Genomic DNA, 27,058 nt, shown 5'->3' on the forward strand with positions numbered 1-27,058 from the left:
TCGGCTGCAGCAGCCGAAAGCAAACGCGTGCCGATCTCATGGATCTCTGCAGCATATCTATGCTGCAGAGATCTCAAAGAGAGATCACAGTGTATATACTAGAAGTCCCCCAGGGGGGCTTCTGGTACATGTGTAAAAAAAAAAAAAAAAAGTGTTGTTTATAGTAAAAAGCCCCCTCCCCTAATAAAAGTCTGAATCACCCCCCTTTTCCCAGGTTTTAAATAAAAGTAAACAAATAAATAAATAAATAAACATGTTTGCTATCGCCGCGTGCGTAATCGCCCAAACTATTAATTAATCACATTCCTGATCTCGTACGGTAAACGGCGTCAGCGCAAAAAAATCCCAAAGTGCAAAATTGCGCATTTTTGGTCGCATCAAATCCAGAAAAAATTTAATAAAAAGCGATCAAAAAGACGTATATGGGCAATCAAGGTACCGATAGAAAGATCACATCATGGCGCAAAAAATGACACCTCGCACAGCCCCATAGACCAAAGGATAAAAGCGATATAAGCCTGGGAATGGAGCGATTTTAAGGCACGTATATTGGTTAACAACGGTTTGAATTTTTTACAGGCCATCAGATACAATATAAGTTATACATGTTATATATCGTTTTAATCGTAACAACTTGAGGAACATGCATAACAAGTCAGTTTTACCCCAGGGCGAATGGCGTAAAAACACATTTCCCCCAAATAAAAGAAATGCTTTTTTTTTTTTCAATTTCACCACACTTTGAATTTTTTTCTGGTTTCGCAGTGTACTTTATGCAAAAATTCAGCCTGTAATTGCAAAGTACAATTAGTGATGCAAAAAATAAGGGGTCATGTGGGTTTCTAGGTGGAAAAATGCAAGTGCTATGACCTTTTAAACACAAGGAGGAAAAACCGAAAACGTAAAAACGAAAATGGGCCCAGTCCTTAAAGGGTTAAGGGAAAGGGGCTTATAACGGAAGTCGGGCCTTTGACTCCACTTTTTCACAATCCATCCTTCAGGCCAGGAATGACGGGAGGTAGATTTATGGGTTGGCATAAGGAAATGGATACTAGATTCTATAACATCCGAGGTGGGAAACCATTGTTGGCTCTAGAAGGAATGAGGGCACAGTCACCAGGGGTTTCTATGACATGGATGGAAGATTATCAATTATCATCATTCGTTAACACTTCACATAATAAGTTTACACTTATAGCAGCACCTACAGCACTTGAAAAGAGGTTTTTGCAAAGGGAGAGTCCTACACAGACACTGTCACTTTTGTTGGACACGGTTTCACGAGGTCTTCCTCCATATACTGGCTCATGGGAAAAGGAGATGAGGGTCAATATCTCGCAAGATGAGTGGTTTAAAGCCTTTAGATCCACACATAAGATGACCATTTCCTGTACTGCTCAGGAGAAGAATTATAAATTACTCTCCAGATGGTATAGATGCCCCGCTAAGTTACATAAAATCTATCCAGACGTGCCCAAGGAATGCTGGAGATGTGGAATGAGTGAAGGGACAATACTTCATATTTGGTGGGAATGTCCACTTATCCAGCCCTATTGGGGGAGGATATTTGAGGTCTGTGAGAAGATTTTGGGTTCTCCAATAGAAAAATCCCCTAAACTGGCTCTATTGTCTATCATACCTGAGTGTAGGGGCCTTGTGGGGAGGAAGTTAATTTGGTATTTATTGTTGGCGGCTCGAACAATAATACCAAGGAGGTGGAAGAGTCAGGACCCTCCTTCAGTTGTTGAGTGGATCCATGAGGTTAATATAACACAAAGGATGGAGGAATTGGTTGCAGAAGGGGAAAGAGCCCAGAGGGGCTTTCAGAGTGTCTGGGGTCCTTGGGGTCAGATGTTGGATTCCCAATTTATGCGTTCACTCATAGATTGAGTAAGTGGTTTGGTTTTGATGGTTGTCCCTTTTTTTTTTTTTTTTGGGTGTGATTTGGGGGGAGGTGGGAGAAGGGTTTGTACATGTGTTGTGAGTACAACAATACAGCAACTGAGGGGGGGGGGGGGTATGAGTGTTGTGCTTTTATGCTCACCCCTAGGTTTTTAGGTGATATGGTAACATGTTGTATTTGCTATGTACTTGTATTGTATTATTTGTTGTTTTTTTTTTTGTTTTTTTTGTGTGTGAGAAATTTGATAAATAAATAAAGATTTAAAAGTAAAGAAAGTTGAATCTGACTGGTTGCTAGGGGAAACTGAGCCAGTTTCGCTTTACATCATGTTTGATAAATCTCCCCCCTTGTGTTTTTCCAATACTTCTTACCGTAGGAACATATCTGCATTGTGCGGTCACCTCTCCAGCTAGAAGGTGGCTTTTGTTACCCGGTGACATTCTGGATGCCATATCATCAGTAAGTAATAGAATCAGGAAACATCAGTAACGAGTGGTGTGGAGGGTAAGTATATAAAAAAATCTGGCCTGGCTTGACAATTTAACCAGCAGTATTTTACAAAGTAAAAGCAAATGTAGTGTAGCAAGTTTGGAAACCTTTATTACTTAAAATAAAGTAAGGTGTAGAATAAGCTTAAAAATACTTGGATGGGTCTGTGAGGCAGAGCTGCACCATAGTATCGTACCAAACCATTACCACTCCTTCCCTTCTAAGGGTATGTGCACACTGAGGAAAAGGCGAGGAATTCAGCTTGAAATTCAGCTCGAAATTCAGCTTGAAATTCCTCCCGTAAAAAATGTCCAGAGCAAAGTCCCATTGTGTTCAATGGGTTTTCTGCTCTGTTGTTCACACTGCAGAATTTCCGAGCAGAATTTTCTGCTGTAGATCTGCTAGAGGAATCCTATAGTAGTCAATGGGGGGCTTAAATTCTGCTTGAATTCTGCCTGAAAACTTTCAGCTACAATTCCTCGAGAATTGCTCAGTGTGCACATAGCCTAAATGAGTACACCACTGTGCAGATGCACTGGAAGATACGAAGCAGCAAGATTTTCTGTGTATTTTGCTCTATTTCTACAATAAATGATGCCTTAAACAAAACAGAAACGTTTAGGTAATAACAAACAAGTGTTTTACTGGCAAAAAAAAAAAAAATACTTCAGATTCTGAAAGGAAAATACTTTTTCAATAATGACTTAGCACCGTTAATATTTATAACAAAGGTAAAACAAAATACATAAAATGACAGGAGTGCATAATACATTAGATCCAGATGAGGTTTATGTTGAACAGCAAGTGTCATTTTAGAATTGGGGTAAAGCCTGATTTTATGGAATTTCAGATTTCCACCTGCTATGGAGACTAAGGCAAACTGGTGTGTAAATCATCTTTAGGAGAGCTTAAAAGTGGCTACTAATAAAAATAAAAAATAAAAAAGGGCCCGTGCTACCCTCAAACTTTCTACTTCACCTTCTAAACAATGCTTTGGAATCATTAACATAACAAGGGAATGATGGAGCTGATGGGAGCAGACTCAGTTGGATTCATCACTTGATGTGGACGCAACATCCAGATCAATGGATCCATTGGTGACTACAAGGCGGAGTCTTTTGGAGGGTGTGAATGGATTGAAAGCCACATTTTTCTTCTTTCCCTCACCACTCAATAATTCAGATTCCTGTGAAGTGTACAAGCTACTCAAAGTCCCGTCTCTTACTGGCACCAGGCACTCATGTGCTCCTGTAACAGAATGCCTCCTCTTGAGATTATTGTTAAAACCTAGTTCTACATATGGCTTCAAGGATAACTTGGGATCTAACTGCATTTCAACAGTGAACAGCCTGTGTGGAGCAGAGAGACGTTTCTGAGGTCTAGCACTTGCAGCTTCATTTGTGGCTTTTACATGCCCATTAAAACCCATATGTCCCTTTTGTGATTTGAGGAGATCTTCCCTTCCCATCAGTTCTTTTTCATCCTTTAACTGGGCTGGTCTGGATCTTGAGGAGGACACATTCCTTGCATGTGACCTAGTTTGCCGTTTTGATTTTCCATTTTTACTGGCTTGTTCAGAGGGAGCACAATGTGCTGTAGTAACCAATGTGGTTGTCTTCATTTTTAGGTGATCGTGTGCATGCCCAGAACGTGGACCATATGTACCCTTGGGTTGGTGGGTATTTCTTGCAATGGACTGGTTTGGGCTTGGAGTACTCGAGTTGTCAGGTATCGCAATTCTCGATTTACTTAGATTTACAGTGACATATCGAGTCAGTCCAAGCTTTCTGAGTGAATAAAGATCAGACTGCACTATGGAGGAGTCTGTACCATTACTTGCTGTGTTCTCTGGTACAGAAGCAGCAGGTGAGAAGTCCTCTGCCTCCTGGATTTGTAACAACATTTCTGAATGGGATCTAGTAAAGTCTACAGGGGACACCACAGCATTAGGTTGTGGATGGCCTATAGAGAGATCAGTATCAATGTGTAGCCAGCTGGACTCTACTATGGGACTTGATGCTACATTTTCCACTGTTTGGAAGCCAACATTAGTTACTTGCCCGCTCGATTGTGCATCACTGCAGGTTGAGATGGCTTTATGACATTCCGCTAAAAACTCCTCCAAATTATCTTCATTGCAATATGTAGGATTCAAAGAGCTCTCTTTGGCTGCTTTAAAGAAAGCAACGGTTTTAGGTTGCCGAGATGAACAGTGTTTTGGTTGCTGGGCTGCACCAGAGGACACACCTAATCTCAGTTTGTCAGGACTGATTTTTTGCCTTTCAAGTCTTACAATAAGTTCTTTTCCAAGTTTACAGCACTGGCTTTCACTTTGTATCCGTGAAACAGGATAACCTCGGCGACATGTTCTTAAGTTATGTAGGACAATACGCACATCCTTCAAAATGGTCCCTTGGGGCAACACAGGCTTCACCATTTTAAAAAGTTCAGATTTATTACAAAGACTGGAGCAGGAATATGGAGATAAAGGAAGAGACCTGAGCTTTGAAGTGCTATGTTTGCGGCTGATGGACGGCCGAGAACCTTTGAAAGAAAAGCACATAATTATATATGGTCTGAATAACAAATTCACATTATATATACAGAATAGTGACAGTGAACACTAAGCATCAACACCACAATCATCGAGGAGTTCATCATACATTAAAATCAGCTAGTAATCATACTATCCAGCAGTGTAAGCAAATATAAATGGCAGGTCAAGTAGCTGCACAGGGCTGCTGTATTCTTCAACATGCAAATACTGCTGTAACCTGTTTCCTTCCACACTACAGTCTGCTAGAAATAAAAAACTACCCCATACCGCCTTTACTATGCCCACCAATGGAATGTCATTAGGGGACATAACCAGAGACAATGGGGCAGGTCAGAGCACCAAACTGGTAAAACTGCCACTAGCAGGATATAATGTGTTACAATAAATAGGAATACCGATTTAAATAGGGCAGGTAATTTTTTTTCTCTCTACTCTTTATTGCATTCTGGGAGCCATTCCTTTTATTTATTTTTGTTGACAATTATGCACTTTTTTATGTATTTGTTAGAACTTCAAGTGACCAGGCACATGTTAAAGGGGTATTCCCCCCAAAATCTTTTTGACACTATGTAAAAGCGCACCCACAGCTTCACATATTGGCCAATCCAAGTTATGTGTTCCGTACACGCTCCCTCCTCCTGGCCCCCACCCTCGGAGTCGGGGTCACGTGTCCTACCTCCCGTCAATAGGCCGAAGTAAGGACACCTGACAGCCTCTGCTGACGAAGTCTAGCTCCACCTCCCTCAGCCTCCTCCCTGTGTGTCTCTTTCTGTCAGCATACACAGCCTGTGCTGATCAGTTTCCTTCTCCCTTGTCCCCAGCAGCTCTCGCCTCTCCTCCCCCCATGCTGATAACTTTCTCCCTCATGGTGTGTGTAGCCCGCTCTGGGCAGCTCTCCCCCCTTCCCCCATGCTTTTATGTCTCTCATTCTCTGTGTGCGTGAAGCCCCCGGACTCTGTCATTTGCATATAGCTGTGAGTGTTAGCTGTCAGGGACCGGACTGCAGGAGACCAGAATAACACAGTGAGAAGCACGAGTCAGGGGAGGAGGTGGTTGCTGTCATCTGTCAGAGAGACCTAATCAGGCACTGCGGCACATCAGTCTCCCTCTCTGACTGCTCTATGGCAATGACACCTAGCCCCCCTTCCCTCATGCAATGTAGTAATGAGGAGCAGTTGTCAGGAAAGAAAGCTAAGGGAGAAGAACTGCATGATGGGAAATGTAGTTTCCTGGCCGGCGCCATCTTGGACATAAACAGGTCTTTTAGAAAAACTTTTGAACCAGGAACGGCAGCAGCTAGAAAGACGGGAGACGGCTCAAAATACTCAGGGAGACTTGGTAAGTGAGACCAGCTAGGTTTGGGAGCATTTATACAATACTCCTTTAAAAGAAACCAGTACTCAGCTGCATGATCCCTTGCTACCATTTTAAATGGTGCCCAACTCTCACTGCTCACCACTTCCTGATCCCAATCTTGAAACAAGGAAATGTACATTCAGCCAATCACCAATGCATTCAGTGACTGCCGGATTGAGCGTTTCCTTGTGCTGAGACTAGGACCAGGAAGTAGTGGTAAGCACCAAGGACTAGGCACAATACCTTTTTATGCCACTTTAGTTAAGGGGAGAAAAAAAACCAAAAAAAAAAACTGTCCATATAATTAGCTGCCCGTTACATCTAAACATCAACTTGTCAATAAAGTGAATGTACCATAAGGTACATCGCTTTTAAGTTTTTTACATGAATGGATTGGCGTTTGAGTGAGGTTGTGGATGCAGTTTTCTGTTTTTTTAAAATTTTGAACCAGTCTATTCCTTGGCACCGGCCAGGTATGAAGCACTAGGGGCAGACCCGTCAGCCCCCATTATGACGGTCTCCCCTCCCCTCTGTGACGCGAGCCACATTATAACATTCGTTTGGCCTAGCCACTCGATTATTGTTGCAACGTAGAGGCAATGTGGTCGTTTGCGACCGCACGTCGAGCCCTGTAAAAGGACCCAAAGTAAACCTTTCTTACCAGAGATTCGCTTTTTCTTCCTGGGAGAACCATTCTGGTTTTGTCTGTCAATTTGACGTATCAGCCTTTGCAGACGGCCATCTGTCTCTCTGAGCTGGTATTTCTCCAATGAGGTAGATTCAGAAGATTCTTGTTTTTGCAGCCTGAAAGCCCCTTCTCCTTTTCTGGAGGGACAAAAAAAAAAAAAAAAAAAAAAAATTTCCAGGACCATAATTGCTCTTTGTACATTACATGTTTACAACTACTATTAATTTACCAATAATACATATATTATAAAATTAAGTTGAAACACACTCACCTCTCACAAGTGCAGCACTCACACATCTCATTCTTCTCCCCAAAAAAACTGTCTCCGTAAAAGCATGTGATTTCTTCTTCTGGTTTGATGTCCCTGAGAACTTTTACACAAGCAGTGTTTCCTTCCGTAGGAACAAACTAAACAGTGGACATATTGCAGGAATTATTAAACCTATTACCAGTATAAAGCTTTAAGAGGAAACTTTTGTACAGTCATTGTCTTCCTAATCCTTAGTAAATATCACTGTCTACTGTAATGTCGCAAGTAAAAGGACCAATTCCTTGTAGCTGTAAATCAGTTATTAGAGGAACAACAGAAACAAAGCTCCTTAACTCTCTGTTCCCAACAGGAAGCATATACATCTGGCAAAATTTATTAGTGACCTAGGCCATCAACATCACTTAATTGATTATCATTAGAAGGAGCGGACAGATGACGCGGCATTGCTCCTAACAGTGCACCAGAGCAAAGATTACTCCAGAAAACAGCGCATGACCGACACAGAAGGTAGCTAACACACATACCTTCCTCCTCAACGTACCAGACACTATAAGGGGCCATCAGCAGGTTAGATTCATCACTTAAGCCCCCCCCCCCCCCCCCAACAAAAAAAAGCCACAATTACCTTCCTGATGACATTACAGAGCTTTTGTTTTGAATTCTTATTGCCAGTTTTTTCTCCAGACTACAACTGATCGGCAAGACGTTTCTAACAACATCTTTAATATCTCAACTAAAAAGGCAGTAACATTAAATTCTATCCTTCCAGAGGTTCTTAGAAAGTAGATACAAGAAAACATACCTTGCAGTTGGGCCTGCAGTCTGAGGCACATGTAAAAAAAAGTATAAAAAAAACCATATTACATCAAATGTTTTTATACAATTTATACACAAACCTGTACCTGAATTGCTCAGATCATCAAAGCTTACAGAGAAGACATACACACAACCTAAAAAGGATGATGCCAAAAAGGATATTCCAGGGGACTAAAAGCAGGTAAATGGGGTGCACTCCCTGCTTCCATATATATGGAAGCCATGCGCAACTCCACTCTTCTACCCTGCCCTGTTGTCAAGAAACATTTGCCTTTAGAGCAGAGTGTTAGTGAGATGAAGTATACCATGTCCACATACCATGATTAATAAAAGCTGCAGGACCAAGCCAAAGCTGCGCACATTTCTTCCTGGTAGAGTACATAACACTAAAGTCGTTTTCACCAAAGTGAAGGAGGCTCTCATCAGCTTTGGTAAGCTCAGCTATGCAGCCTACAAGTAATGCAATTTTTTCATTCTTTACCCTGGTGGAAGAGGAAAGAAACAAAAAGAAAAAAAATTAGAGTAAGCAATACCCAAAAAATACTAGATTAGAATTGTTTGACTATACACTGAAATGGCTTTAGATTATTTTTAGCTAGCCAAAAAACACAAAACAAAAAAAGCACAATCCTGCATGTGTGACTGCAGCTGCAGGGTGTCCAATCATTCAGTTACCCTAGACATAAATCCATCTGTTCTGTAAGAGGGCTGAAGCCATACACAGATTTTCATGTGATACAAGTCCAAAAACCTATTAATTCACATCTTACATACCAAGGTTTTGTAGCAACAACTTTGGCTCCATTAGTTTCCAATGAGTACCGATTGCAAGGTAGGATGGTAAAGCCACTTTCTGGTAGCAACATTCGCAGATATCTGAATATCTAGAAGCAACCAAAAAAATAAGTAGAAAATATCCTACATCCACTGAAGACTGCAGAAAATATTTATAGTCTTTAACCCCCTTTGTGGTGGACCTTGCAACATGACAGCTGGTGTTGTCATCCTAGAAGTAACAGGAGTCCACCCCATTAAACTGCATAGGAACCACATGGTCATCCAAAATAGAAGGTATCGGTGTTGAGCCTAACAGGAATTGCGACCAAGGGTCCCAGGCCATACCAAGTGAAACCAAACTTCACTGCTGGCACAATATACTGTGGCTGGAGGCGTTCTCCAGGCAGACGTAAACAGTAGAGGGTGAACCTGGATTCGTGGATCCAGGGAACTTCTTTTCACTGTTCTAAAGTCCAGTCAATGTTCTATGTGCCATGTTATCGGAACAGCGCTGTTTGACATGGTAATCAAAGGCTTGTGATAACCGATCAGATGGGCTTTTTATGGATGGTATTCATCGAAACCTGAAAACTTGGATACTGTTGAAACTCAGATGTAGACCACTGGTTGGGTGTGGTTCTTCTAAATTTCTCTGGACAGCACCCATCAGTCTCTAACTAACTCCCAATTACGTGGGTCTACACATTCCAGTCACCACTCAGCTTCCACTTGCAATTCCCATAGCCCACTGTCGATTTTGGGTACTTAAAGCTCACTGGATATGTCAAGGGAGGATCAGCAATTTCTGTTATAACCGATTACACCTCAAAATCAGAGAGCTCTGAAGTGCTTGGCACCTTGCATGTGACTGATACCGATGTTATTTTTCCATAATTTATTTATTAGCTGTGCATGTGACGTTCATCGGGACCGCAGATATTGCTAATGCAGGGGTGTCCAGTTACTTTCTGGTAAATGGTGGGAAAAAAAAAAAGTAAAGCGAAACAAAAAAAAAAAAAATCTGTATATTATCTGTATACTGTGGGTAAGTTCAAATACAGAGATACCCAATTTATATCGATTTTGTTTTAGTACTTTTTTTTATGATTTACGACAAGACCAAAAATCAGCAATTTTGGCATTTGGATTTTTTTTGTTTTTGTTTACACCATTTACTGTTCAGGATTAACCCCTTGCCTCTAAAGCCTGTTTTGTCCTTAATGACCAGGCTCATTTTTCAAAATCTGACCTGTCTCACTTTATGCGCTTATAGCTCAGTGATGCTTTAACGTATGCTAGCGATTCTGAGATTGTTTTTTCGTCACATATGACACTTTATATTAGTAGCAAAATTTTATGAACTTCTGAAATTCTCTGCTTCTAAAAAAGGAAGTCATAGCACATAAATTAGTTACTAAATCACATTACCAATATGTCCTCTTTATTCTGGCATAATTTGGGAAACATATTTAACTTTTTTAGGGTGTTACGGGGCTTAGAAATTTATTAGAAAATTATCACATTTTGTGAAAATTTCCAAAACTGATTTTTTTTTAGGGACCAGTTCTTTTTTTAAATGGATTTAGAAGGCTTGTATACTGGAAACCCCCATAAGTGACCCCATTTTGAAAACTAGACACCTTAAAGAATTAATCTAGGGGTATAATGAGCATTTTAACCCTACAGGGGCTGGAGGAAAGTATTCACAATTAGGCCGTAAAAAAAAAAAAAAAAATAGAAAATTTAAATTTTCAAATAATATATACGTTTAGATTAAAGGTTCTCATTTTCAAAAGGAACATGAGAAAAAAAAAAAAAAAAATGCCAAAATTTGTAACGCAGGTTCTCCTGAATACAACGGTACCCCATATGTGGGAGTAAACCACTGTATGGGCACACAGCCGGGCTCAGAAGGGAAGGAGCGCCAATTAGCTTTTTTAATGCAGATTTTGCTGAAGAAGTTTCTGACCGCCAGGTGCGTTGCAGAGCCCCTGTAGTGTCTGCAGAATAGAATCCCCCCCAAAAGTCACCCCATTTTCGAAAGTACACCCCTCAAAGAATTCATCTTTGGGTAGGATGAGCATTTTGACCCCACATGCATTAGAGGAAAGTATTCAAAATTAGTAAAAATGAAAAACACGAATTTTTCCAATAATATGTTTGTTTAGTTTGAAATTTCTCAATTTCACGAGGAACAAGAGAAAAAAAGTACTGCAAAATTTGTAACGCAGGTTCTCCTGAATACAACGGTACCCCATATGTGGGCATAAACCACTGTATGGGCACACAGCCGGGCTCAGAAGGAAGGGAGCGCCAATTAGCATTTTCAGTTCAGATTTTGCTGAAGTAGTTTCTGAGCGCCAGGTGCGTTTGTAGTGCCCCTGAAGTGTCCGCAGAAGAGAACCCCCCCAAAAGTCACCCCATTTTGGAAAGTACACCCCTCAAAGAATTCATCTTGGGGTGTGGTGACCATTTTGACCCCACAGGTATTAGAGGAAAGTATTCAAAATAAGGCAGTAAAATTGAAAAACTAGAGTTTTTCCAATAATATGTTTGTTTAGTTTGAAATTTCTCAATTTCACGAGGAACAGGGGAGAAGCTGCATGCCAAAATCTGTAACGCAGGTTCTCCTGAGTAGAACGGTACCCCATATGTGGGCATAAACCACTGTATGGGCACCATGCCGGGCTCAGAAGGGAAGGAGCGCCAATTAGAAACTTCTTCGGAAAAATCTGAACTGGAAATGCTGAGTGCCAGGTGCGTTTGCAGAGCCCCTGTAGTGTCAGCAGAATAGAACCCCACCAAAAAGTCACCCCATTTATGAAAGTGCACCTCTCAAAGAACTCCTCTTGGGGTGCAGTGAGAGGTTTGACCCCACAGGTATTAGAGGAAAGTATTCAAAATAAGACAGTAAAAATGAAAAACTCGAATTTTTCCAATAATAGGTTTAGTTTAAAATTTCTTAATTTCACGAGGAATGGGAGAAAAAAAAAAGCTTACCCCAAAATCTGTAACGCAGCTTCTTCTGAGTAAAGCGGTACCCCATATGTGGGCATAAACCACTGTATGGGCACACAGCAGGGCTCAGAAGGAAGGGAGCGCCAATTTGCTGGAGCAAAACCGCAGCTAGTAATAGTTATTAGAATAGCGCAGTTACTAAAATACAATAAAAAATGAGATTACAGGTAATGTGGGGTGGTCACGGGCAACCTGGAGTGGTTACGGGTAATCTGGTGTGGTCACGGGCAACCTGCAGTGGTTACAGACAATCTGGGGTGGTAACGGGCATCGTGGGGTGGTTACGGATAAACTGAAGTGCTTATAGGTAATCTGGGGTCGTTACAGGCAATCTGGAGAGGGTCAGGGGCAACGTGTGGTGGTCAGGGGCAATCTGGCGTGATTACGGGTAACCTGGGGCGGATATGGGCAACCTGCGGTGGTTACGGGTAATCTGGGGGGGGGGGGGGGGGGGGGGGGGGGGGGGGGGGGGGGGGGGGGGGGGGGGTTGGGGTAATTTGGGAGTAAACTGCAACTATTACTATAATGAAAGGTGTGGGTTTTATTTTTTTGTATGTTTGTCACTTTTTGTACATTCACACATTCATTTTCACTGTATTACTATGATTACTGTGATATTTTCTATCACAGTAATCATAGTTCAGTGACAGAGACCAAAGTGCATGCGCACTTTATAACTAGCCAGGACGCCGAAGAGGAAGGAGCTCCAGGATCAGGTAACGTATATGGGGAAGGGGGGGGGGGGGGTGACACTATCACTTTTTATCCCGTCACCAATGATTTATGGTGACAGGGGATAAAAAGTGCCGGCAGCACTGGGAACAGGCGATCAGCGGTATATAGTATATACTGCCGATCGCCTGCTCCGGTCCCCGATCACTGCCCCATGCTCTCCGCTACCTCTGGTGGCGGAGAGCATGAGGTTTTGATCATTTATTCATTTCCATCCCTGCAAACAAACATCGTTTGTTCGCAGGGATGGGGGCGGCCATCTTGGATGTGATGGCCGCCCGGGGAGGGGAGAGGGTTAGTGATCGGCCACTAGGGGGCTGATCTGGGGTCTGGGGGATACATTTTCATCTCCCCCCACCGTGGATTCACGGTGGGGGAAAATGAAAGCTGTCGGCGGTGTCGGTAATGTCCGGTACCGGCGGAACGCCGCAATAACTGTAGTAGCGGCGATCCGCCGGTATCGGGGGACACATCAGATGTGGCGGCGGGAGGAGGCAACGTTCTGCAGCCTCCTCCCGCCGCCCGATCGGCGGGAGGACACAAATCTCCCCATAGACGCTGCGGTCGCATTGACCGCGTCGTCTATGGGGTTCACTGCCCGGGGGGAGCGCAGCTCCCCTCCGGGCAGAGGCAGCGGGAGGATGCTATGTGACATAGCCTCCTCCCGCTGCCCGATCACCGTCAGGGACAGCGGGGGGAGGCAGGGAAGACATGACGTTTGGGGAACGTCATGTTGCGGGAACTACTTGTTTTACATGAGGTTCCCCAAACGTCATTTTGCGGCAAGGGGTTAATGAATTCCAAATATGTTTATTTTGGTATATTCATGAATAGGCTAAATTTCACATAATTTCTGTATCAGCAAAGTGCAAGCTAGTATTAAAAATTATAGCTTAGATATGTGATGCTAGAATTAGGAGACACACAGATAGTAGGTCTTACTCAATACTTAAATCAATGCAAACATAAGTCATATTCAGAAAGTCTATAAACACTTACATGTGTCTTCAGCAAGGCTTCCTGCTGCGGACTCCTGTTTTTGACATGATTATTAGCTCCAGATACGAGCGAATGGAACGCGGCTTCCAAGTCTCTCTTCTTCCGGAATGTATGCAGAGCCTCCCTCAAGTGATGCTGTCTCCTTACGGAAGGCAACGGACTGCAAAACAGACAATTCTTAACAAATACAACAGAACTTTATCCACATCCCACCACTCTATGTTAGCCTCCTAGATCTTTCAATTGAATGAACTTGCCCCGCTGCTCTCCAGAGGAACCAGCCAATCCACATGGCAGTGGCTGTAAGAAACTGAAGTCACTCACTAAATAACTCATTGAAGCTCCTATAATTACAAGTGACAGCCATTCCACGGCTATGTGGATTGGCTGTTCATGCTGGAGAGCAGCAGTTCTGAAAACCATGTCTTATTGGAGAAATAAAGACCAAGTAAGAGGGTAAGAGTGCAGGGAAGCTATAAAGCTGCACCATACTTATACTTGTTAGCAAAAAGATTCACTTTGGAGAAAGCAAGCACAGACGAGACAACAAGATGCAGAGCAGGCCACACACCTTACGTTCATTTTGTGTGTTCTGAATCCTAAGTATGGATCAAGCACCAAGCTAGTCGCCAAGTCGTCATTTTCGCAGAGCTCCCTTGCCGTCAGTCTGTTAGAACCCATGGTATTATTGAGCTTTGGATCATACTGTTTATATCTGGTAATAAGAAAGACAAGACATTAGATAATGGTAAGGCAGCAACAGAAATGACAATCCAAAAACCTCCAGTGCCAAATATACATAAAAAAAACTAAGCAACATCACACAGCTTTGGACATTGTAACGATCAGCATATACCCCACCCCCCTCCCAGTCTCTGAAGACTAAGGGTACTATTACACCAACAGATCTGACGAAAGATTATCTGCCAAAGATTTGAAGCCAAACCCAGGAACAGACTATAAACTGAGATCAGGTCATAAAGGAAAGACTGGATTTCTCATCTTTTCAAATCCACTCCTGGGTTTGGCTTCAAATCTTTGGCAGATAATCTGTCGTCAGATCTGTTGGTGTAATAGTACCCTAAGGGTATGTGCTCACTATGGCATATGCACAGAAATTTCTGCGCATATTCCGTAGTGTGCATAGATTCATGGAAAGTAAACACTGGGGAGGAGGCTTCAGCCAATCTCTTTAATGCAAACCAGTCAGGTAATTTATAGTGCCTGACAGCTTTCCCAGTACCTTTGTGTACAGAAGGAAGTCACCAGCCTGTGTAGGCAGAATAAGCAAGACTTTTGTCCTCTCCCCTGTCCTGATCTCTGGAGGCAGCGGTAAGTTTTTACCTAAACTTAGCTCTAGAGTATATAGAGACCATGTGATCCCTGCTATGAGGTCTTGCATACATGAAACTCTCACAGAAGATATGCAAATCCCCTATATCTCTATAGCACACCCTCAGAAGCAGCAGTAAGGAGGACATTATAGAACAGTAGTGAGGAGTGTAAGCTGTGATTCTAGCACTAGGGTAAGAGTAAGTATTAGGGTACGTTTCAACATGTGGCTATAATCGGACACATATTTACTTGATGATCCACCAGCAGATTCTATTGATGTGTAGTGTGAAGTGCCATGGATCAGTGTGGAATCTGCACTTCAGCAGCTGTACTGCTGTAGTCAGCAAAAATAACACTCACATGCTTAGGAGACAAAACCTGCCCTGAAATTCTTAAAGGGGTACTGCGGCGCTAAACAATTATTCACAAAATAACAAACATTACAAAGTTATACAACTTTGTAATGTATGTTATGTAAGTGAATGGCCCCCTTCCCCGTGTTTCCCCCCACCCTTGCTAGACCCGGAAGTGTGGTGCATTATACTCACCGCATCTCGTGTCTACCCCCGTCCGCCATCTTGGTACAATGACAGTCTTTGGGAGGCCAGCCAAACCGCTCCATCCGTCCCTCATGCCGGCCCCCCTCTGCTACTTCATAACTGTGCTCAGCCGCGATTGGCGACACGAGATGCGGTGAGTATAATGCACCACACTCCAAGTTACAGGTTGGTGATAAAAGCAACATCATGTTCAAAGGACAGTAAGAAATTATATATATGTTAAATTGAGCCCCCCCTCCCCCCAGTCCTCAGGGTTTTCATTATATCTTGCATCCAATGCTTTTCATTAGGCCGAGCTCATTATAATAACTCTACAATGAGATAAATGTACATAATGACACCTGCTGTCAGTGGTAACTCCTGTAGGAATCCCTGCATTGAATCACGTACACAGTGTGTGGGGGAAATTATCGATGATTACTCCACAAAGATGTTTTTGTGCAAAAAAAAAAAAAAAAGTGATTTCTATCTTTTTTTTTTTTTTTTTAAACACCAATAAGCTGCCATGCAAGTTTTGACTGACTTTTATATGAAATAATAATCTTTATGGCATACAGTTAATACCGAAAATGCACGTAACGCTGAAGCGATCCGATCGTACAGTGGTAACAGCCCCAAAAAATTAGTGCAACAGAAAGAAATCAAGTGTGAACAGGGCACAGGACACTTTCGGACTAAGATACAGAGGCAGCTGCTTGGCCACAATATTTATTGATGTCTAGACAGAATTCTTCACATGTAAATAAGGTCAGACCAGGTGCAAAGCGCGTCTATTTCATACTAAATATGGGACTCAATCCCAGTAGGGAGAATAAAAGCCGGTCCCTAAGGGATTTATTCTTTTCATTCTTTCCTCCACTGGGATGCATTGTAACCTCCAGCAAAAGAAGAAACAACCCATACTCCAAGTGTACACAAGTAATCAAACATGTAGAAGTGTTAAGAAGAAAAGAGACGTTCAGTTTTTCAAACTAGCTTTAGGGGAGATGCAACGTCAGCAGATTATCCAGATTTTCACACAGAATACAGCATGACATTAGAAGGTGATTTTACAGTCCACATTCACACACACATCCCACCAGTGTGAGCAGCAAATGACCCAACTGGTTTTCACAGTGAACTAATACAGTTCCATTTTCTGACAGCAAGCAGAGAATTGAGAAGCTTAATATACAGGCAATGTAATAGAAATATGGGTAACTTTTCAATCCATATACTATGTTCTGCATGGACAGAGTTGGGGAAGGAATTACAGACAGTCCTTGAAGCCAAACCTGTGCTCAGCAACATTATTGATAAATCAGCCACAAAATGGCCAGAAAGGAGCTTAGTGACTTCAGACCTTTCCCCTCAGTAATCCTCCTTCACTCAGCAATGCCTAGAAGGCTCTTAATCTCCCCTTAGTACAGTGCCGGGTGCTGCCTGTATCCAGTAGATAGAATTACCTCTGCAGTCAGCGATTAGCGCAGCAGCAGACATCAGCTTCACAGCGTGGGTATCGCTCATGCCACCTCGCCCCCAACCCCCAGGGCAGACCCTGTCATATTAGGCCAGCTATGGGAAACCACAGGGAACAGCTTCCATATGTACCCACAGCTGGCCATTAGGTATAATGAAAGGGGAGAAGCACATTTTCCTGCTATCAATATTTCTATCCAGTGGCCCCCATAGATTTATAATGGAGCTGTAACATAAGGCCATTACAGGAAAAGTCCAGCAAAGTATTGTATTGCCCCCAAAAGTTATACAAATCACCAATATACACTTATTACGGGAAATGTACAGTGTTTTTTTTCCCTGCACTTACTACTGCATCAAGGCTTCACTTCCTGGATAACATGGTGATGTCACGACCCAACTCCCAGAGCTGTGCGGGCTGTGGCTGCTGGAGAGGATGATGGCAGAGGGATGCTCAGTGTCCCTCCAGTGCCCTGTGTCCCTCAGTGTCCCCCTGCCATCATCCTCTACAGCAGCCACAGCCCGCACAGCTCTGGGAGTCAGGTCGTGACATCACCATGTTATCCAGGAAGTGAAGCCTTGATGCAGTAGTAAGTGCAGGGAAAAAAGGACTTTATAAGCATTTCCCATAATAAGTGTATATTGGTGATTTGTATAACTTTTGGGGGGGGCAATATAATACTTAAAAAAAAAAAAAAATTGCCAAACTTCTCCTTTAGGGTGCCTTCACACATACAGACTCACAGTAAAAAACTCGCTGTGAGTTTCTGCTACGAGCCAAGGTCCTGGAAGGCCCCTATCACTACATACAAGCAGTGGTCTGAAAGACCACTGCGTGTATGTAATGCAGCCGCCCCCTTAACCCCTTCGGCTCCCGCACCGCTGTCTCCATACATTACCTGGCTCTGGCTGCACGGGGTCCCGGCGTCTTGCTCTGCCGCCCAGCCGCAGCCACTGATTGGCTGGGCGGCAGAGCAGGACCCCGGGACCCTGTGCAGCCAGAGCCAGGTAATGTATGGAGACAGCGGTGCGGGACCAGTGCGGGGGCCGAAGGGGTTAAGGGGGCGGCTGCATTACATACACGCAGCGGTCTTTCAGACCACTGCTTGTATGTAGTGATAGGGGCCTTCCAGGACCTCGGCTCGTAGCAGAAACTCGCAGCGAGTTTTTTGCTGCGAGTCGGTATGTGTGAAGGCACCCTTAAATTGGAAAGACCCACAAAAATCTGCAGCATGTGAAGACAGCATTATTCTTCTGATGCATAGGGGCAGGCAGATAGGTAGATGTCCACTGCCCCAGGATACAGAGGTAAATGCTTATTTTATTCTTCAGATCTAGTTTATAGGGAGTGGGCAATCCAGGGTGTGGAAATCCGTGCCGCGATCTGCACCAGGACATGTCCTATTTTTTCGCGGTGTTGGTCTCGCAAGGATCATGTGAATGGCTGCATTCACTTCAATGATTTCTAAAATTGTCCGTGGTCACAATTTTACAAGACGTGTGAATGCAGCTGAAAAGAAAAGAATCTGTTTAACTTGTGATTTGATGATCTGTGATGAGGATGTCCAGTGGGCGGTGTCACTCAATGGACTGGACTCTTTAGCATGGAAACGTCAGAGATTTAAACCAAATACAAGTTACACAAAATCTTTTCCCATAAAGATATGTATCAAGTTGCTCAGCTACAGCTCTATAACATGATGCTGGTTTATCCCAAGACTTAGACAGATCACATATCCTCCTCTGGATATGCAAGTAGTAGCTGAACAGTGTGATAAAAAGCCTCTCTATCCCCATCATAACCGGTATAAGGGGATTTCACATTACACGTTTTACACCACAGATGTGGTTCCAGCAAATCCACATCATTACTGGCAAATCATTACAACAAAACTAACAAGCTGATCAGTGGGGGTCCGGCTACTGGAAACCCCTCCATCATGAGAACACTGCTGAGCACCTGTGGGTAGGAGATACCTTAGGATCTAGGGATAACACCTTTAACTGAGAGAATCCTGCAGTCTCCTTTATTAACTCACACTACAAAGTGTTACAAAACTATATCCTGTGACAACTCACATCTTCGAACAAACGTCTCTGTCAAGGTGCTTTTACAGTATCTGCACATGTGGTGGGACATGTGTGAATAGTCCGGCTTCAGTACAGTCTGCATAGAATTTGTGCTTCATCCTAACCCATTGTTTACATGCTTTCAACTACATTAGATGGAATAAAAGCTGCTTTGCTTCAAAGATTTGGTGATAACCTAGGGCTGGGCGATATGGCCTAAAATTTATATCACGATATAATTTGATGCATGCACGATATAACGATATATCACGATATATAATTTTTTTTGGGTGTGTGTATACTCACCCCCCCCCCCTTGCCAGTCATCAGCCTTCCCCTGTGCCAGTGATCAGCCCTCCCCTATGCCTTCAGCCCCCTTTGTGCCAGTTATCACCCCCCTTGCCAGTCATCAGCCCACCCTGTGCCAGTGATCAGCCCTCCCCTGTGCCATCAGCCCCCCTTGCGCCAGTCATCAGCCCCCTTGCCAGTCATCAGCCCCCCTTGCCAGTCATCAGCCCCCCTTGCCAGTCATCAGCCTTCCCCTGTGCCATCAGCCCACCCTGTGCCATCAGCCCACCCTGTGCCAGTCATCAGCCCTCCCTTGTGCCAGTTATCACCCGCCTTGCCAGTCATCAGCCCCCCGTTGCCAGTCATCAGCCCCCCCCCCAGTGCCAGTCATCTCCCCTCTCAGTTTTCCAGCCATTTCATGTGCCAGCCATCATGTCCCCCCAGCCAGGGCCATCATCAGCCCCATGCCAAGCCATCTGCCGCCCCCGACCCCTATGCTACTTACCTTTCCTGCAGGGCTGGCTGATGGAGTCCGCGAGGCGAGACGGGCCGCGTCTTCTTCCCAGCATGCACTGGGAGACCTGACGTCACACGCATCAGCGCGCTAGCGCGCTGACGATGCGTGAACGGGAGGCCCTGCAGCGCGGTACCACGGAGCGGTAAGTGAGAAGCTTATTCACTACCGCTCCGTGGTATATCGCGATATGACGATATGCCAAAAATCTATATCGTCAACCGAATTGATGACGATATTTTGGCATATCGTTTATATCGCCCAGCCCTATGATAACCGCACGTTTTTTCTTGTATGGAAAGGAATTTCCAGCATCAGTAAATCTATCACGTGTGAACATACCCCTAAGTGCCCAGCAGCATTTGGACAATTTAATATAGAAATTACAGTGGGGTCTCCTCCCAGAGCCTGTGTACACAACATATCCCTTACTACCACGCTGGAGGAACACAAGACCCCCTCACTGTTATAATGGGCACCATCATCCTCTCTGTGGTTCATGCATCGATAGGGAGACTGATATTACTGAATGGGAATTCCACAACTATATTATATGGCTTAAGGCTATGTTCACACTACGTAAAAGTACGGCCGTTGTTGCCGATGGCTTGGTGGAACAATGCCTTACATTTAATGGGATCCCGGTCGGAGCGTATACACATCGTTTACGCTCCGGCCAGGATCCCATACGGGGCCGCAAATAACTGACATGTCAGTTTTCTGCGGCCGCAATTCAGTGAATTCCGGCGGCAGAAAGACCTGTCAGTTCACACAGTGAAGCGAGCGGCTACGGCCACTCGCTTCACTGTGCGCTATGGGAAGCTCTGATGCGGGTACTCAAGTACCGGCCGAGATGATCCGGCCGTTCCATGCCCGGGGTCATGGAACGGTTGGTCTCTTACGTAGTGTGAACATTGCCTAAATCTATATAGGAGAGGTGTCATACAACACTACAGCACCAGAATGTCCACAATTGAATAACCCCTTCAAGGGGTATCCGCATAATCAAATGTTATCCCCTATAACCAGGCCAGGAGATAACTGATCAGTGGAGGGTAAAGGGGGTACAACTGCTGGGACCCTTGCCAATTGTGAGAACAGGGGCCAAATGTCCTCCAAATGAATGAAGTGCCAGCATGCATGTATACCCAGTGCTTCATTCGTGGTCACAGTGTAAACTCTTGCAAGCTGATTCCTCACTTCTCATGGTGCTATATACACAGTGTTTTTCAACTCAGAGATGAACAAATCTACTTATATTCAGTCCAAACCTGCGGACTCAAGAGATGGGACTTCAGAATTGGATGAGCAAGAAACAGGATGGTTAGAAGCTCCGGTATCCTTACTTGTCTCCATGACATCACGGGACATAACCTAGCAGCAGAGGCGCAGACTATAACTAGGGCTTAGATTCCAAGCTAGGGCTTATATGTGAAGGAACGTGAGATATATATATATATATATATATATATATATATATATATATATATATATATATATATATTTTCCTCTCTATGCGGCTCCAGTCATCTGCCGGACAGACCCTTGCCCGCCTGCTACCCTGCTCAGCCAGATCCCTGTACATCAGCTGCAGATCACAGGAGGTCCCAGGACACAGCCCACCTATCACACCCCAATGTATAACAGAGGAGAGCCCCTTTAATACATGATAAAACACAATAGGCAGCAGGCTATGTATGGGATCTGCACAATGATAGTAATCCCCATATTATTACTGTTATTCCTGCTCATACATCTGTCCCCTCCCTGACCCCGACCTCTCCCCTGCTGCACCAGCAGATAGCAGGGAGCACTAGCCGTCACAGCGTTCAGCCTTGCTTCCCTCAGTAACACCGGGCTATGGCGGCGCCTTCCCGTGCACCAGCAGAGCCCTGTAAGCAGGAAACCCCCTGCACGGCCGTGCCCGGCAGCTCATGTTTCCGCTCCCAGAATGCTTTGCAGGGCGGGCTTTTATCCTGACCTGACCCAGCTATGTGTGCAGAGCCTTCCGCGGACTCCGGAGCCAGCGGCTCACCCGCCCTCCCCACTGCGCAGCCTTACCGAGCCTGTGCGTCCGTTTTAGGGTCTTCCACCCGTAATTCACGCTCCCGCTTCCGCCCTTCTCTGCAGCCTCCTCCTCTTCTTTTTTCTTAGTACTAAGTCCTGCCTACCGTAGATAAGCCGCGCTTGTCATTGGGACTCACTGTCTGGCCTCCTTTGTCTAATAGGTCTTGAAGAGCGTCAGTCAAGCGCTCCTGAAGTTTTCATTGGTCAGAATTGATGTCAGTCTTTGGTTGATCCCAGCAGCTCCTCCCACTCCTCCCGCGTGACGTCGCAGCGTACAGTAGTGGTTTCCGCTGTTATTGTCCGTCAGTCGGGTTGTCCCCCGCTCCTCAGGGACCTCGTGCTGTCGGGCGATATAACTATGGCGCGTGCATCAGTCCTCTATGTAGGGATATCCTCGCCTCATGACCTGTTGGGGTCCCCGAGGACTTGGTTTGGGAAACACTGTAATAATTGTGTGATCACTGCTGATCTATGTGGGTGATCATATTCCACGTGACTGGCCTCATTACCCCTCAAGGGGCGTAGACCTAAAAGCCCCCCCCCCTTAGTCCCACTGCTCCTGTTTCTGGGAGTTGTAGTTCTGCAGCAGCTGGAAAGTCACAGGGCGGGAACACAGAAATGTGACAGGAATGTAGAATGGCCAAGACAAAGCTGGACGGTTACAATGGTGAGAGGCGTAGTAACGACACAGCTGGACGGTTACCATGGTGAAAGGTGTAGTAATGACAAAGCTGGACGGTTACCATGGTGAGAGGTGTAGTAACGTCACAGCTGGACGGTAACCATGATGAGAGGAGTAGTAACGACACAGCTGGACGGTTACCATGGTGAAAGGTGTAGTAATGACACAGCTGGACGGTTACCATGGTGAGAGGTGTAGTAACGTCACAGCTGGACGGTAACCATGGTGAAAGGCGTAGTAACGACACAGCTGGACAGTTACCATGGTGAGAGGCATAGTGACTACACAGCTGGACGGTTACCATGGTGAAAGGTGTAGTAACCAGACATGGTGCAATGGTAGCAACAGGGGCCAACTATTGCTGCATTCACACCGGAGGCACTACTACTGTGTTTCCCCGAAAATAAGACAGTGTCTTATATTCATTTTTGCTCCTAAAGATGTTCTAGGCCTTATTTTCAGGGGATGTCTTATTTTTCCATGAAGAATTCACACTCAAAAAATTGAATAAAAAAAGGACCTTTATTTAATACTGTACAGTAGTTGTTATCACAAACCAGCATAACAAGACATTACCCTGGTGGTGGTGGCGGCGGGGGTCTTACATTCGGGGATGCGTTATTTTCGGGGTGGGTGCCTTATGTCAAGCTATCCTGTAAATCCTCCCCTCTGCCTTATATTCGGACGATGTCCTATTTTCGGGGAAACGGTAATTCATTACCAGGTCCAATAGGGGGTCAGACAAGTGTGTAGTGTCGAGTGGACTTGCTAAACTGTTCGGATTCAGCAAGTTCTCTGAACCCAAACGGCCGGCATTTGAGATGTTGAGAAGTTGGATGCTGCCATAGGGAGTCCTGGAAAACAGATACAGTCATAGGCCATGTTGACACTATGCAAAAACATAGGCTGTAGTTCATAACAACGGTTGTTTTTACCTACATAGCCATAGGCTGTATCTATGTTTTCCTTGCAGCCATAGGGCGGCATAAAACTTCTACAGCTGCCCGAGGTCAAACCTGAACAGTTCGACATGTCTTCTTAACACTACATGTTTGGTAAATTTTAATGGGGAACTATCAGCAGGTTAGACCAATCTGATAGCCCCCTACTATGCAGGGGGCGCTAAGGATGAAAGTATGTCTCTTACCCTCCTCCTCGGCATTCACACATCTGCAAATTTGTGGACGATACAAAACCTCTGTCACTACAGTGCCGGGCCGATTCAAAGAGTTTCCCAGCTGCCGGCATGATACTGACACATGACGAGCGGGGAACGAATCCATGACATTCCTACCCCGTTTGTATCGCCCACAAATAGTCTTTTACCCCTTGGTCCAGTAAGACCATTAGAGCACTGCCCCGTCCTCATTGCATTGATCCGCCCTCCTGTGTAATAGGAGGATATCAGCAGGTTAGATTCGTGTATCCTGCTGACAGTTTCTCTTTAAATATTTGCATCTTTCCGCACTGCAATAAATCATAAAACATAGCAGTGGCCCTAAAGGGGGCGCTACATAATTTTGCACTAGACACTGCAAGGCACATCAGTAGCTCCTGTATGGAAACTCCTAGGGAAACCGTACTTTACATCAATATACAGTATTGCTCTCATTATCTGCACACATTAAAGTTCTCTGTACTGTTCATATCCGGCTCCAGGGGACAGTAATATAACGTGGCTTATTTAGAGATTGAAAAAACACTGTCTAGTTGCTTCACCGTCATACATAGAGCTCACAGCAATTCAAGGCCTTTTTATGGATTGTCATCGTCATTGTTACCGCTCCACATGTCTGTATTGACTTTCATTCTAGGTTGCATGGCAACTTACAGTCACATCAGACACAGTCACATCAGACACAGAGCAAGAGACTCACAATCCTGGGAATAATTGAGTCTCCAAGTATATGGTGGGTGACATCTGTTTCAAACCTTTGGAGAAGGCGAAACAATAGGGAGTGCAGAGGTTGTGCAATGAGGTCCCTGGTACATGATACCCTTGTATCTAACAGCTGACCTTTCAGAGAGACATTTAAAGGGGTTATCCAGCGCTACAAAAACATGGCTACTTTTTCAAAAACCCACCCAATCTGGAGACAAGAGTAGGGGGAAATTGGCCATGTTTTTGTAGCGCTGGATAACCCCTTTAAAGCTGTCATCTGCCCTGATGCCTCTGTGTACTTCCCCTGATGATGCCCTTACACTCACCGGCCACTTTATTAGGTGCACCATGCTAGTAATGGGTTGGACCCCCTTTAGCCTTCAGAACTGCCTCAATTCTTCGTGGCATAGATACAACAAGGTGCTGGAAGCATTCCTCAGAGATTTTGGTCCATATTGACATGATGGCATCACACAGTTGCCGCAGATTTGTCGGCTGCACATCCATGATGCGAATCTCCCGTTCCACCACATCCCAAAGATGCTCTATTGGATTGAGTTCTGGTGACTGTGGAGGCCATTTGAGCACAGTGAACTCATTGTCATGTTCAAGAAACCAGTCTGAGATGATTCTAGCTTCATGACATGGCGCATTATCCTGCTGAAAGTAGCCATCAGATGTTGGGTACATTGTGGTCATAAAGGGATGGACATGGTCAGCAACAATACTCAGGTAGGCTGTGGCGTTGCAACGATGCTCAATTGGTACCAAGGGGCCCAAAGAGTGCAAAGAAAATATTCCCCACACCATGACACCACCACCACCAGCCTGAACCGTTGATACAAGGCAGGATGGATCCATGCTTTCATGTTGTAGATGCCAAATTCTGACCATACCATCCGAATGTCGCAGCAGAAATCCAGACTCATCAGACCAGGCAACGTTTTTCCAATCTTCTACTGTCCAATTTCGATGAGCTTGTGCAAATTGTAGCCTCAGTTTTCTGTTCTTAGCTGAAAGGAGTGGCACCCGGTGTGGTCTTCTGCTGCTGTAGCCCATCTGCCTCAAAGTTGGACGTACTGTGCGTTCAGAGATGCTCTTCTGCCTACCTTGGTTGTAACGGTTGGCTATTTGAGTCACTGTTGCCTTTCTATCAGCTGGAACCAGTCTGCCCATTCTCCTCTGACCTCTGGCATCAACAAGGCATTTCCACCCACAGAACTGCCGCTCACTGGATGTTTTTTCTTTTTCGGACCATTCTCTGTAAACCCTAGAGATGGTTGTGCGTGAAAATCCCAATAGATCAGCAGTTTCTGAAATACTCAGACCAGCCCTTCTGGCACCAACAACCATGCCACGTTCAAAGGCACTCAAATCACCTTTCTTCCCCATACTGATGCTCGGTTTGAACTGCAGGAGATTGTCTTGACCATGTCTACATGCCTAAATGCACTGAGTTGCCGCCATGTGATTGGCTGATTAGAAATTAAGTGGTAACATGCAGTTGGACAGGTGTACCTAATAAAGTGGCCGGTGAGTGTACATGGGCCAATATCAGGAACAAGTGCTCCAATGATTACTTCTTATGCCTATATCCATGCAAGTAAAAAAGCCCTTAAGGGGTTTTTCCAATCTGAGCTTATTATATCTATAGGACAGAAAAAGAATACTGAGTGCTCCATTCATTGTGAGATAATTGCATCCCCCCTCCCCTCTCAGGATTGATCGGTGTCCCAGTGGTCAGACCCCCAGTGATCAGCCTGTTGTCCCTTATCTTATGGAATACCCCTTTATTGCTTTAGGATCCAGGTTTATTTGGAGGATATCTGTCAGGTCCTTACCAGGTAGAGAGCTGCAGACACAGGAAGATACTGTAGGTCAGGGGTACAAAACCACGACTCCCATCATGCCTAAAGCTTTGGCTGTCGGGGCATGATGGCAGTTGTAGTTTTGCAACAGCTGGAGAGCCAAGGTTCCCTACCCCTGCTGTAGGTCATAGGGAGGTAAAACAAATAATGCACACCACTTCCCTCCCACACCCTCCCTGTCTGGACTGACTGACATACAGGAAACATTGGCAGCACCCCTATGCCTCTGTTCACACTGCAGGTTGCATGTTGCATGTGGCTTACGTACAGACAAAAATACAAGTGCAACAGCAACCTACAGGTGCAAGCTCTTACTGTATATGCTCCCCCCGGAATACACACAATAAAACACGCTCTATAGATATAAAAAATGAGGATCTTAGCGAACTATTTGATGAAACAGGGTCACAATTAATTATTTTATTTTTGTCCCCATGCATAACATTAACCATTGTACTAGGCCCCTGTAATATGTAGCGTTACCTATGATTAGGCTTGGATTACACACGCTGTTCCCTACAGAATCAGTCAAACATCCATCGTTCTGAACACTACAGGCACAAATAAGGAAACTTGTTTTTTTTTCTACCATAATGAATTGCTGCTGTTTTCTCTCAGTAGTGTTTCCCTTCTGATCACTGTATACATATTGTGGTTGTATTAATCAGGTCGGTGACTAGGAGTCTATAGTACTGGTGACTGCCCTTATGTGTAAATATAGTATAGCA

The 27,058-nt window shown here is 44.5% G+C and overlaps 1 protein-coding gene across 5 annotated transcripts; it reads right to left on the minus strand.

The window, feature by feature from the left end:
• Positions 1-2,547: 2,547 nt before the first annotated feature.
• On the minus strand, positions 2,548-22,662 carry KMT5C (lysine methyltransferase 5C). 5 transcript variants are annotated; one of them, XM_069948043.1, is made up of 10 exons: positions 22,642-22,662; positions 14,178-14,321; positions 13,607-13,766; positions 8,855-8,964; positions 8,399-8,562; positions 8,067-8,086; positions 7,265-7,401; positions 6,967-7,130; positions 2,899-4,936; positions 2,548-2,612 (listed from the first exon to the last, which is right to left on the minus strand). In XM_069948043.1, exons 2-9 carry the CDS (start codon positions 14,285-14,287, stop codon positions 3,435-3,437), a joined length of 2,367 nt encoding a protein of 788 aa, XP_069804144.1. In that variant the 5' UTR covers positions 14,288-14,321; positions 22,642-22,662; the 3' UTR covers positions 2,548-2,612; positions 2,899-3,434. The 5 variants fall into 5 exon arrangements, with proteins under 5 accessions (XP_069804144.1, XP_069804140.1, XP_069804142.1 ...); XM_069948039.1 differs by lacking the exon at positions 22,642-22,662 and adding an exon at positions 21,893-22,406; XM_069948041.1 differs by lacking the exon at positions 22,642-22,662 and adding an exon at positions 21,610-21,752.
• Positions 22,663-27,058: the final 4,396 nt, after the last annotated feature.

Source organism: Dendropsophus ebraccatus, chromosome 12 (assembly GCF_027789765.1).
Source record: "Dendropsophus ebraccatus isolate aDenEbr1 chromosome 12, aDenEbr1.pat, whole genome shotgun sequence".
In the NCBI taxonomy this organism is placed as follows: Eukaryota; Metazoa; Chordata; class Amphibia; order Anura; family Hylidae; genus Dendropsophus; species Dendropsophus ebraccatus.

Coding starts and splice junctions, on each gene's coding strand:
- KMT5C (XM_069948043.1), bottom strand. CDS start 14,287: ATGGGTTCTAACAGACTGACGGCAAGGGAGCTCTGCGAAAATGACGAC. Junction 8,965..13,606: donor AAGCCTTGCTGAAGACACAT/GTAAGTGTTTAT, acceptor GGTTGCTTCTAG/ATATTCAGATATCTGCGAAT. Junction 4,937..6,966: donor GAAGAAAAAGCGAATCTCTG/GTAAGAAAGGTT, acceptor TTTCTTTCAAAG/GTTCTCGGCCGTCCATCAGC.